The following is a 14,273-nucleotide window of genomic DNA, read 5'->3' on the forward strand; positions in this document are numbered from 1 at the left end:
AGAAGTCAGAGTGACACTGAGAGTGCAGCATTCACACTGAGAGAGGTCACGTTGCACCCGTACAGGGGATGAGGCAGAGCTTACAGCAGGCAGCCTTATTTTCTGTGGCACTAAGCTTTACAGGACATTATTTCTGATTCGTTGTGTCATTTTCAAAAATAGAGGAACATGGAGAAAATATCGTGTCTGTAAGCAACAGGTGATCATCAGCTTGCTTAAAATTCTGACCTTTCATACACGAAAATCCCATCAAGGCAATTTAGAAGTTCCCTGCATGCTAACGAGGTTGTTTTATAGTCTTCTGTTGTTTTCAATTCAGGTAACGGAGGGTTGAAAAATGTACAAAATCGACTTCAGACTACATCGACATCCCCAAACCCATTATTTCTAACTAACCCATAAATATCTAGAATATCTTAAGAGTGATCACTGTCACTTTCAAGGCTAAAGGCAGATTGCTTTCACACCTCATAGTCCGGTAGACTCGGTTCAACTGGGGACCAAAATCCTAACTTTTGTTACATTTTCAGCTGCTGCGGTTCACTTTCACACTGCACTGTCTCAAACGATCTAACTAATTGAGGAACCTCTTCACCTCCTTGGCTGTGGTGGCGCTGTGGGCCACTTCCTTCTTCATGGAATAATGATGTAGTGTCAGATTTCTCTATTTGTCTTTGGTATAATAAGATCACAAACTACTTCTCTCTCGAAGCTCGCGTTTGTTTAGGTTGTATTTACCTAGAATGCCCTGTGCTATCATTCGCTTCCCACGTTTGGGGCGGCCTCCAGTCCGATCCGCGCTGGAATTCACTTTGACCAGAGACGTAGGTTTTTAGGCACCAGATTTCACCTTCTTGGCTCGCACCAAAGTTCAATTATTACATTATTTGTGGCTTATCAGCTTCTCTGAAAGGTGTGTACCAAAGAAGACTGAATGCTGAAAATTGGTCAATGAAAATTACTTCCTTTTTTTTTTTTTTGTTTTTTGTTTTTTTTTGCTCTTCTCCTGCAGAATCTGTCTTAATTTCTACACTACACAGATGAAACAGATTGCAGTCAGTACTGTACAAGCAAATATATACATCCGATTCAGCTGACGCAAACATTCGGAGCCACAGTTGCCTTTTGTTCATTACGAGTACAACAGGTGCTGAAGTGATCGAAAATGCTGAGAGTCGGAAAAAGAACATCGGGTTCCGAACTGATGAGACGCGTTTCAGAGCTGATGACTCAAAGAGGTGGAATCCTGACAAGAATGTCTCTCCATTACAAAAGTAAAGAGTGATGTGGACTTATTTGATGCACCGCTGCACATCGCCAAAGGCAGTAAAATGGCTCAGCTCATCAAATTACCTATTCAGTCATAATTACTCATAAAATGTCCACCAAATGAGGTTTTAAAACTCGCACAAATACTGTACTTGCTGTATCTTGTCAGAGCGACAAGATTGTGTCCTATATTTTTCTTTAAACGAATGTAAAAAGATCTTTTGTTTTATGATGGGCTGTGTAACTAGACTGTTAAAGTTCAGTTTAGTGGCCTCCAGTCACACGGTTTGTATTCTGCATTTCAAGAAGCAAATCAAAAGGAAGGATTTTAGAAAATTTGCTTAATTAGAGGAATCACCAGAAATACCATACACTATGATGTTTATGTAGCACGAGGATATAAAGAATGAATTGTATGTCATGTGATATTCCTGATCTGTTTTTTATAATGAAATATATACGTATATGTGACTGGTCACAGCCTAATAGGAAGATGCTTACTCAGGGGTGTTTCGAGTTATTTACAGAATCTAAAGAAGAAGTGAAGAAGACATGGCCATTTGAACGTTGGCACTATCCAATCCATTTATTTATTCATTTATTTTGATGTTTTTGAGAAAATGGCTTTCAAAGTTTCTCCTCCAACCTTCTGAACAACCTGGGCAAGTTAACAAAGGCCATTCGTTTTACATGTCTTTCCATTAATGCAACCCGCACGCACTGACTGTCAACATGCTGTCGACAGGCTATGCCTGCGAGATGTGCAGACAAAAGATTTCTTAAGCCATCTTTTGTCAGACTCATCTAATTTTTAGAGATTTTTGGCTGGTGTCCTTTTGAACAACGACAGTGTGGTCTTCAGTCGATGTCTTGTCATGGAGGCCTCTGTGAACCCTGGGTTTTTGTGGACTGGGGGACAGAAACACAGGCTGTAACTTTATTTTGGTGACACCACAAATATTGTTTTCATTAAAAATTATAGATCATTTTCATTTTAATTCACTTTAGCCAAAAGTCTGTCGCTCCTTCACACTCTTCTGTGCACGTGGCTTCTCAGTTCGCATTGAACATTCGGAAAACCTCCCCCAAGCGTCGTCATAAACATTCGGGGAATGTTCGGCAAACATTTAAAATGACACACACCTGTATTGATGACGTTAAAGACTATCAAGACAAATGTAATTATAAAATAAATCACTTTATTTCCCTTGGTTCTTTGGTTTTCTACATTGTGTTTGATTTGATTATTTTCCCTGGGTTGTTTTTTTTTTGTTGATGTTCATCTGGTCTCATATTCAGTGTGTTGCGACATATTTAAAAGAAATGTTGCGCTTCCTTCCTTCATTTATTCCTGATATCTGCTCTTATGTATCTGGATTCAGTCGTAGTAAATCAGTGTTGTTCCTTCGCCAACGCTTTCCTCAGCTCGCTCCCACAGCTGTTCCCAATCACCTGATTTCCTCACCTCCATCCAACATCGCTCATGTCCTGCCCTGTTCTCCGTGTGCTACTGTTGTACGTTCTCTTATTTCATTATCGAAATTCCACCATGATCCTCCCCAGCTGGTGCCTGTATTTCAGTTCAGCTGTTGATCCACGCTACGTGACAAAAACAGATTTAAAGTAGGTTACAAACGCTGGGTGATAGGTGATACACCTGATATGATAACTTGTGAATGACGTTCTGACCTACATTTATATTTAAAAACTTTATTTCATCCTAAATATGACAAATTATTGGTGCCTAGTTTGTGGTGGGGCTGTAAACTAAGATTAAAAAAGTTTTAGCTGGGGAACTGTGAATGTTAATTAATTGATTTTAACCTGGCTGAACTGAATTTAAGTTCGTGATGAGGATGAATTGGAACCACATTTGGTGAAACAGTCAGTTTAAATGTGACACTGAGCTTTTTTTTTGTGAGCGTTTGTATGTTCTCCACATGCATGTATGTAGTTTGGGTCTATGCAGGGGTGAAAGTAATTTTAAATTCTTGGGCGTACTATGACAAGAAAAAAAAAATTGTAAAAAATGTATATATATATATATATATATATATATACATTTTTTATACAATTTTTTTTCTTGTATATATATATATATATATATATATATATATATATATATATATATATATATATATATATACTGCTAAAAAAAATAAAGGGAACACTTAAACACTTAAGTGAACACTTAAGTGTTCCCTTTATTTTTTTAGCACTTTGTGTGCTTTGGAGTTTTTGTGCTGATGAATTTTTTTGTATCAGCTCTTGAATTGATACAAAATAAAGCTGTATTTCCTCCCTCAGCCCACTGGTTGCAATGTTGACACCTTGAAATGCCATGAGACCTAAATCCTGAACATCATGGCACGGAGTGCATCCCAGTTTTCCATGTCTGGCATGTAACCATTCATTTTAGCTTTTAAACTGGTTATATTGATCCTGTGTCCAGACAGAGGGATAATCAGTAGCCCAGCATCATGACCTGTTTGTTCTGAAGATCCTGCAGCTCCTCACCCTGACTCTCATACTGACAGGAGGAACCACAGAGCTCGGTTAAGTTAAAGCTCATCTTCTGAAGTTGGGATATTTTTCCTCCAACAGGATCCAGAGGAATCACCTCAAACCAGATGTTGGACTGGATTTTATTTCAATGTCATTTGTGAATGTTAGAGCCTCATTTTCAACAGTTCAGCTATAAAGGTTGAAAAAATGTTATTATTTTGGAGAAAGTCTCATCAACATCAATATTTCCACTAATTAAGAGGCAAAAAAATGTGTTTGATAAAGGAAAAGCCTCTCAGAATCTGAGCCCGACAGCACCAAACTATTTTTTTAATATTAGACAATTAATTTAATTTCACATAGAAGCCATTTGTTTGTTAAATACTTAATTTTAATGAAACATATTTACCGTGTTTGATGTTTGTTGTAAATGACGTACAGTAACAAAGAACAAGGTAATTAGTCCAAGTTTGTCGTTTGTTGAACGTTCAGAAACTACAGGGGCTGTGATGAGCCAAGGCAAAGGTTTACAAAAAAAGGTCAAACCCGAACAGGTGATCAACTAAACCACTCGCACCTTTTTACTCTCTGTCTCTGTTATTTAAGCACAGCCGTTGCTATGGCAACCTTCTGCGCTCCACAAGCCGACCCGATATTATGTTACAAAACATAACATTCAGTCCGTTACGACATTAGGTTTGCAGGCTTGATATTTATTTTTGCGATTATTAATAAGCCTCCCCCGAACACAGCGGTGGTTGATTAGTTAATTATAAACAAACTCCTGCTCTGCTGGTTATTTTGGTAATGAAACCGAAACGCACAGAATTGCGCAACACCTTGTTGAAACAATAATTACTGAGATTATTATTGTTGTTGGGTCATTCATTTGAACACGTTTTGTTGATTTTTGTTGTTGTTGTTCTTTAATAAAGTTACGAACGTTTTTGATAAGGAGCCAGAGGAGGACGTGTTGCTCTCAGCTTCCTGGCGGCGTTCAGTTTGTCACTTAATGCCGAGATCGACTCAAAACCTTCCGCGGTCGACATGTTGCGCCCTGCTCTAGCAAAGCACGGACAGTTCAGAAACAATAGGAAATGAGAGAGAAAAAAACACTATTTATTAACTATTAATTAGATTATTCTTGATAAACTAATCAGTCACGGCTGATTAGTGGGTGAACTCACGGCTGCACGGTGAATCCATTGATTTTTTATTTTTTTTTTTTTTACAGCAGACAGCCGCTCCTCTCTTGCAGGTACTGCGTACCCCCGCTAAATCTTTTAGGGGTACGCAGTACCCCGCCGTACCCCCTTACTTTCACCCCTGGGACTATGTAAATGTAAACAAATGTCAGGCAAATGTGTGACCCATCAGGTCATCTCTTCAACATGAATAAAAGCATAATTATACACAAGATTCCATCAGCGGTGCCTCTGAAGGAGAGTAAACAGGTTTACAGTTAATCACAGAGGAGCACTCAGATATGTGAGATTTATTACCATTCGAGCATAATTTGATGTCTGTACCCTTTTCTGTACATTTTATGACTTTGGCAGCAAGAAAACCATGCTAAACAGAAAGCAAATTCATGATTCTTCGCTTAGGGCATACCTTTACCACGTTCCCACGATCAAGAATGAGTTCATAACTTTGTGTGGGGGAGGAAGGCATAGAAAACCTGCCTGAGGCGTGCAGCTACAACACTGGAAGACGCATCACTGCTGGGAAATTCTGCAGGGGAAAAGCCACTCACCTTGCAGTTTTCTCTGCAGAAGGAAAGAAAACTGTTTAAAACTGGATCAGCAAGCTTGGGAAGGGACTAGTTTTTAAAAGAGATGACTTAGTAAAGCACACATGAAGGATTACAACTTAATGTCCAGAAAGGAAATGTATTGTTTTCATGTCTTACCCAAACTCATTATAACATTTAATGTGTAATTTATGTAGCAGAGAGCAATGAACATGTAACCACACAGGTATGAATGATAATTTTCCAATTCTTTTGTTTAAACCCAGAAGTGAAAATGTCCAGGTTTTCAGTGGGAAGACCTGGAAAAGAACCACCTGACATGACAGAAGGATTTGTTCAAGGGTCTGAGTCTAAATTTATTTTCCATTATTATACTTTTGAATTTATCCATTTCACTTTTTATGTATGGGTTTTCTGAAAAAAAAAAAAAAAAAAGGAAGGAATTATCCAACTGATTTTCAAATAATGTGAAGTTACTCTTTCAGTACAAATTATTACTGTATGTTCAAGTTAATGCATTTTTTTTTTCAGGATTAAATCTGATTTATGAAAAGCTTCCGAGCTTTTCATAAATATAAAATATTTAATTGGACTACATGAGCTCAGGACGTCTCTTGTCAAGCAGCTGCTTTCAAAAACAAAATGTTTCCTCCATTTCTGTAATGACAGCAACAAACAATAAAAAGTTCAGAATAATAATTCCAGTCTTTCTTCTTCACAGATTTGTGTGATTGTGTAACATGGCAAGCCTCTCGTCGCCTGACAGACAAAACTCTGGGTAAAGAGAAAGCGTATGACCTCGAGCACAACACTTGTTTCCTGCATAATCTGCCTTGCCCTGCACTCGCATTGCATGTTATCTGACTGAGACCTACTGAAAAACTTATAGATCTACCAAAATGCTCAGGTAATTATTCCTGATTTATTTCATGTTATATATATTTTTTTAATTTTCTTCATGTATTTACCAATGTTTGTCTGATTTGTTAATAATTATTTTTACTTTATATGAAAAGAAAAGATCAGTAAGAGCTGTGGCATTTAAATTATTAAAATCTCTAATTATATTTTATCATACTGTTCTGATTATGAAAGTAATTTGAATAAAGGGTAGCTCTGATAAGTTTTTTTTCCCCCAAAAAAATTACTTAGTATTGGGGATTCATGGTAATACTTACAAATTATTTTCTGTTATGTGAGGGGTCAAGAGCAAAGGAGAATTTTAAATGTCTTTGAATTTTAATGTCTTTGAATGCTAAAAAACAAAAAAAAAACAAGGAAATGTCTCTTTTAGAAATGCTAGCTTTTCATTTCAGACATTTTTCTATGTAGTTTTTAAACATTGCATTTGATTTTTAGACAGATACAAACTCTCCAGTAGATTAATACGGTTTTTTTGTTTATTTATTTTTTTGTTCAAGCTTTTAAAAGTACGTTTGTTTGCAGTCACGATCTAGAGAACAGATAAAAGTCTTCCTCCAGTTTATGTTTCAAGAAACATTGATTTGTGACTCCACAGGTCTTGGCAGTTTGACAAATATTTTGCTTAGGTTCCCGTAAGGGATTTTTTTTTTTGCTGAAACTGTTGAAGAGAGGAATTTTTGGCAAAGAATCAGATGAATGTTGTGTTACCGCAACACAACTTAAAAAAAACAAAACAATTTATGCATATTTTTTATGAAGTGTCTACATCTGAAACTTTTTGGGTTGTTTTAGCTTTATTATCCTAAATTTCGAATGACATTTTATTTACAATTGAACGTAAGAATCAAAGGGTTCACTCAGACTTTTAGCATGTAAGTCGTATGATGTCAAAGTTTTACTTCTGATCAATCTTTTTCTTAGTCTTTTTTTTTAAATTAAAGTAAATACAAGTCTTAATTTGTAGGAGGACAAAGCTGATGTGTCTGTTTTGTATGATTATCTACACTGACTACAACAATAAATTCTTTCCCAACTTTTGTGACAGTTATCATTGCAATTAAACTGAAAGAAAGTAAATATGTTTGAAAACTATAAAAATCAAAATGAAAAAAGAAACAAAACAAGATTGAAAATTCACGACATTGTGTTCGATGAGGTTTGTCTAATGGGAAAAGGGCGGGAGGTGGTAGGGAAGGTCCAATAATCTTGCTGATGTTTTATTCATAGCTGAAAGTAAAAATCCAAGAGTTAAGGGAGACTTTTTCGTACTTAAATAATATTAGTTTATTTCAAATACTCAGTTTTGGAGAAGATTTAGAATGGGTTTTTAAATCTCTAAAACCTATACATTTTTTAGGAGTGTGCATATTTTTGAGAGCCAGTTTAAGAAATACGTTGACAATTGCCAGTTCAGCACTATTATTAATGAGATGTCTCTTTTTTTTTGCATTGCAGGTTTGGTAAAAGACTATTTCAGAGGGAAGTCTGTGCAGTAACCTTTGTGATGGTGGGAGCTCTTCTACTGGTCACTTTGTTTTGCTATTCTGATGATTTCTCCACCTCGGACCACAAACTTCAAATTGATGTCAAAAACTATGACTGTCACATGCTGTCCTCAGTCAGAGAATCCCCAAAAATTGATCCCTCACCAATATGTGAAAGAAATATATCTGTTGAACAGATCCAGAACTTCAGCTCTCTTCCTACTAACATTAAAGACCTCCTCTACTACCGTCACTGCCGACACTTTCCTATGCTACTTGACGTCCCCAACAAGTGTGGTGGAGCCAATGCATCATCTGACGTGTTCCTTCTACTGGTCATCAAAAGTTCTGCCGTGAACTATGACCGCAGAGAAGTGCTGCGCAAGACCTGGGCCAAGGAGAGACTGTCTAGCGGCGTGTGGATCCGAAGGATCTTCATTTCAGGAACGATGGGCACGCGTTATGAGAAGAAAAGACTAAACCAACTCCTCAAGCTGGAGCAAAGCAAGTACAACGACATAATCCAGTGGGATTTCAAGGACACGTTTTACAACCTCACGCTGAAGCAAATGCTCTTTTTGGAGTGGATGGAGAGAAACTGCCCACGGGCCCACTTCCTGTTCAATGGTGATGACGATGTCTTTGCCAACACGGACAACATGGTTATGTATCTCCAAAACTTTGAACGCAAAGGTGGAAGGAAGCACCTGTTTGCAGGTCATCTGATCTACAACGTGGGACCCATCCGTTCGCCACAGAGTAAATACTACGTTCCAGAGCAGCTCTATGAGTCCAAGTTATACCCTGCTTACTGTGGTGGTGGGGGCTTCCTCTTGTCTGGCTACACGGCTTCGGTCATTTACACCAACTCGCACTCCATCCCCATTCTTCCGATTGACGATGTTTACATGGGGATGTGTCTGGCTCGGGCAGGGTTTAAACCGGAGCATCACCTTGGAGTGAGAACAGCTGGACTGCATGTTCCTGGCAGGAATATTGATGAACTTGATCCTTGTTTCTTTAAAGAAATGCTTCTTGTGCACAGAATGCTGTCAGGCGAGATGTATACTCTGTGGCACAGAATTCATGACCCAAACCTTAGGTGTGCCCCTCTCAATTCCAGATTGTAAACTGGATGGGTTTGTTTTTTTTCCCACCACAGTAGTGACTGCTCTAGAGCCAGGCAGGTCCTTTTCTAGATCCAGATCAGCTTGTTCCGGCAGTGGTTTTTCCTCTGAATTTCTCTAGACGAGAGTTTGATTTTCCACTTCCTTCAGTAACTCATACATTTGAATGTACAACCAATTTTTAAAGTTTCTTCACAACATATGGGTTTTCAGTTATGGCTTACAGAAATAAAACTGGCTCAAACTTAGAGATGGTGGGGATATACATATAATTTATTTGATAAATATTATTAAATATTGCCATTATGGAGACCATTCATTGTTCTGTGGTAAGCAAAACGTGTGTACATGATGTAAAGGATGTTGTATGTATTTTAAAGTTCTTAATAAAACAAGATTATGGGTCTGGTGTCTCATAAAATTTATCCAAAGCATCTAAAAAAAAATTTTATATAACAAGAAAAAATCCAGCCAAACCTGAGAGTAATCTTCCATTTCACACGAGATATAAAACTGTCTAGCGAGAGTTTGAGATGTTAAAAAGAAAAGCTTCATGCAAAAAACAAAGATTTAGTTCTGCCAAACACCAACTACACCAGATTGGAATCGAGAAAAAAAAGATTCTATTAGATTTTTTTTACAACATTTAAAACGTTTATTGCCTCTAATGTGGAGCTTTTGGTATTACAGTATCAAAAATAATAAAGACGCTGGTCCTAGGCCAGAAACTGCAGCCTTGCAGCCGATTGCCTATAACTTCTTGTTTCAAAACCATATTGCTAATATCAAATAAGATGCCTTACAGTCCAAGACTCTTTTTAATAAAAATGCTGGACTTAGACCAGATAATAACAGCCCCAAGCCAACTGCCCAAAATCACAGATCCCCAAACCAGGCTGCTAATCCCAGGTTAGCTGCCTCATATTCCTTGACTGATTTTAATAAAGAAACTGTTCGCAGACCAGATGCTGTCTGCCCCATGACCTCTGGGGCCCCAAATTAGGTCCTTTACAATCCTTGACTGTTTTACAAAAGATATCTGCAGAGGGAAAAACTACACATCGGGTTGCATGCAAAGTGCAGAATTTTGCATTTATTTACAAGAATTAGATCAAGTATAGATGGCGGCACAAATGTTTGTCTCCCTTTCTTAAATGGGAGATCAGTTTATAATATAGTTGCAAATCACACGCAGTTGTGCTCCAGAAATCACAACTTTCTAACATCACACAGATTGGGCTGACCACCTGTGGAATCGAAGTCAATGGTCATCTGTAGCGCTAACGTTTGGCTAAAGCAGCGTGAAAACTGTGTGAATTCAACAAAACAACATTCTGGTTCAATGGTTCAAGTATGAGGTTGTGTCTGGGTAGAATGAGACTAGTCATTACAAAGAGATTATTTTATTGTGTCTAGCCAGCCAAAAATATTAGTCACTGTAATAGCCACATTATTCTCTTCTCTTCTGCTCTTCATTGTGAACTGGTTGTTTGAATACATGTCATTTCTTGTTTTTATTTGAGTGAACTCATTCCTTTATCTGTTGCTTTTACAGACATGTTTATCGTCTTGATCGTTCTAGAACAAGGATGTAAAAATGAAAAGAAAAAAAAACTCATTACACATCATTGCACCGGATACAGCAGCCTTGGCCTTCATCACTGACACGTTTTTATTTTTATGGTCATATGTGGACGTCTTCTTTGTTATTTGTTGGCCTACATAAATCGAAACGCCACCAGGGGATATTCTCTTCATTGTGAGAACTTACTTTTACTTTCAGTGCCTTAAGTCTGAACTGAACTTGGAAAGAAATCTCTTTTCAGCTTTCTGCTCATAGGACCAGAAGGAATCATTTATCTGTAAATGTTTTAATTGAGGAATCTTTATACAGTTTTATTTATGATGGTGGTAACTTTTTTTTCTGTTTAGCTGCGAATGTTTTATAAACTCTGTGTGCTGCTGCCAGTCTTGGCAAGGACTCTCTCGTAAAAGAGATTTTAAATCTCAATGGGATTTTCCTTGTGAAATAATTGTTAATAATAATAATATGCTCAGGCGACAGGACTCCCTCCTGTCAGACTGCCCCAGGGCAGCCGTGTCAACAATGTGGCTTACCACTGTGAGCTTGTGAATCTGTGCATGAATGAGTGAATGACTTAATGTAGCGTGACACATTTTATGATCCTTTTGGACTTGATAAAGCACTGTACAAGTACCGGCCCTTTCTAAGTCATTTAGTACTGAGGTACAGCTTCAGCCTGAGTGTCATCTTATAGAGAGAAAAGTATGACTGCATGTCGTTGATAGGAATACTGATAGACAAAACCGTCGCTTTTATAAGGAAAAGTTCCTTTTAGGGGGTTTAACAAGATCTCTCCATATCACAGTATTTATTGTTGAGGTAAATGCCATCTCGTGAACCCTTGCCAGTTGCAGTCACCAAGGCTTTGCATGAAGAAGTTGACACTTAAATAATTTGTTTGGTAGCATTTTTGGTTTCCAGTATAAATCCAACAGTGTGACAGACAACATTTTGAAAAAAAAATGGGCAAGTACTCCAAGATGCTTAGATCCAAAACGAGGGAGAAAGAATTGCTATACCAACTGCTGGATGGATGTCTAAGGCTACATTCACACTGCAGCCTGGAGTGACCCAATTCCGATTGTTTTTTTTGTTGTTTTTTTTGTCAAATCGGATTTTTTTTTATGTGGCCGTTCACACTTCTAAATGCGATTTGTATGTGTCATGCAGTGTGAACGACAAACCACCTGAATGTGCGCAGTAGAGGGCGCAATAACGTCAGTGTTCTCAGTGTTCTGCCAACCGCCATAAAAAGAAGAAGTGCTCTGTGTTTGCGGTAAGTGAACATGGATGCTAACGGTGGAGCTTAGCTTACACATTTGACGTTGTTGCCCGACCGGACCAGCATATTAACAACTTAATCCTCATTATCGTCCTCCTTGGTTGTTGTTTTTCTTCCCGCTTGACGTAGGACGTAGAATAGTGACATTTAGGTCGCATTACGTCAACAAAAACAAACTGAATTGGTCACTTCAGGGTGCAGTGTGAAGGCAGCCCAAGCGTACATTAAGTTCACAAGAGTCCACTCTATCAATAGCAACTGGGAAATGTCGTACAGCTGACATTTCCCAGTTGTCCCAGTTGAGAGAACTGCGATAAGGTCTTAAGAGATGAAAACAAAACGAAAGGCCAGTGTGTTGAATTTGTGGCAAAAATCTATAAAAATGCTGAATAAAGACATTTTAGAGGCATAAATTTGGTCTTTGAAGTTTTCTTCGAGCTAATATTAAAATCTCGTCCCGTCCATTCCTGCTCTCCCGAAATCAGTATCATGTCTCGTTTTGTCTCAAGGAATGCCTAGTTCCTTGATAACAGAATATCAGGCTATGTGGTACAGGTCTTCAGTGAGCCCCCACAATGCCAGGTTTTAACTGTTAAGGTCTTTTTCACTCCAAAGTAGTTCTGGGTCTAGAGCCAGCCAGATGCTAAAGTAGAGCCGGTTCTGACTGTGTTTTCTAGCCAAAGGGCCAATCATTAAAATACTAAATTGAATTGCTCCAGTTCTCCCGCGGTGTTTGTTATGAGACGAGGTCATTTAGACCCCAGAAGTCTTTTACTCTGTGTGTGGTCCGGTGGGGTTGCTCTGACCCGTGCATACTTTACAAGGTTTTTTTTATTGTGTGTGTGGTTTTGGAAACTGACGGTCTGACAGGACCTCCTAAGCGTTGCTCTAAGACTGCCGGAGGACTACGAGGTAGCTTGATTTTCTGCTTGCTTCAAACAACCACATTGTTTTGGGGTGCCTCCAGAAAACTTTCATAGAGGTGACCAGATCAGGCCTGTAAAATATTTAGTGGGGTTAAATTTAATCCTGCCACTGGCCAAAAAATGACATTGTTGCCATCAGTGCCTCTTATTGATGGCTATTTAAAATACAATTTCACTGTACTGTTTAAATAAGTTTGGACTGCATTTGAACATCTCTAGCTCAAATTGTAAAATATTCAAAAGTGATCAAAAATCTTGAGGCAAGTCAAGATTTTTTTTATTTTTTTATTTTTATCCAAGTTAAAAATCTGTCCTTTTGGTTTTAAACTATACTTTCTGTTTCACTGGCTTCTTGGTATTTCTTGGTGTTGTTTTGTTTTTGTTTCATCTCCTTGTAACTATTCAGCGCTTTGTATGAAAGCGCGTCATAAATAAACTTACTGGTAATATTGTTAGGGACGGAGAATAACAGATATGCACAAACTCAAACTGGAGAATCCACATGCTGTCATTTGATATTCATCAACTGGTCATGCATGGACTGTCAGGTTGGCTTTCATGTGACTTATCTGCTGGATAGACAGATGAGTTAAATGAGAAACAGGCATGGCTAATCAGAAAGAAAGAAAAGCCCAGGGGCAAGAAAACTGAGGGAAGATGACTAACACAAGTATTCAAGGAAATATCTGTCAAGAGGCTTATATGTAAGTTTCTACCCAGAAATGTGAAGAAAACTGGAATCTTCATTATCCACTGTCAGAAAGTCCACTATCTGGGACCAAGACAATATAATTCGTAACGTTCTCAAATGTTGTTGAGAACTATGATGAGATTTAAGTGATGTACAACTGTTTTCTGAATGACTTTGGAAAGGAAAGGAAGATTAGATATAGATATGTAAGTCATTATGTCAACTTGACTGAGACAAGGTCACTCGAATTAAGAAACTTTCCATTCGATGTGTTTTGAAGGGTGCATATCAATATCCAACGTCTTTCAGCCAATCATATTCATCAGTTCCTATGTAAGAATAGCTTCAATGAAATCACTCAATGAAACATTCACAAAGCCTTTTTCTGTATTATTAAACAGTGCCAATTGTTGATTGTTGTGTAATTTAATCAATGGTTATTAAAAAATGCACAGTGTCTTAATTAGAAGATGTCGGGTTGATTCCAAGGCCCTTTGAGCAAATTTCAAAAATACATATATATTTTTCCATTCATCCACGAATCCTTTTTCTAAATTTGCTTAATTCACGCAGTGTGTTACATGGACGTGGACTATAGGTTCAGATTTATTTAAAAAGATCACTGATAAAGGTAAGTGTAGAAAAAAAAAATCTGTATAACAACAATCTTAAACCTGGGAAATAACATGCCATTGATCCAATCCAACGAATTCTGTGCAACTTATCA

The 14,273-nt window shown here is 37.8% G+C and overlaps 1 protein-coding gene across 1 annotated transcript; it reads left to right on the top strand.

Annotated features, from left to right (window-relative positions):
- The first annotated feature begins 6,027 nt into the window (after positions 1-6,027).
- Positions 6,028-12,196, top strand: LOC103475708 (N-acetyllactosaminide beta-1,3-N-acetylglucosaminyltransferase 3-like). Its single transcript, XM_008427514.2, has 2 exons — positions 6,028-6,434; positions 7,907-12,196. The coding sequence occupies exons 1-2, from the start codon at positions 6,427-6,429 to the stop codon at positions 9,063-9,065; spliced, it is 1,167 nt and encodes a 388-aa protein (XP_008425736.1). The 5' UTR covers positions 6,028-6,426; the 3' UTR covers positions 9,066-12,196.
- The last annotated feature ends 2,077 nt before the right edge of the window (positions 12,197-14,273 follow it).

This window comes from Poecilia reticulata, chromosome 14 (assembly GCF_904066995.2).
Source record: "Poecilia reticulata chromosome 14, P_reticulata-male-v2, whole genome shotgun sequence".
In the NCBI taxonomy this organism is placed as follows: Eukaryota; Metazoa; Chordata; class Actinopteri; order Cyprinodontiformes; family Poeciliidae; genus Poecilia; species Poecilia reticulata.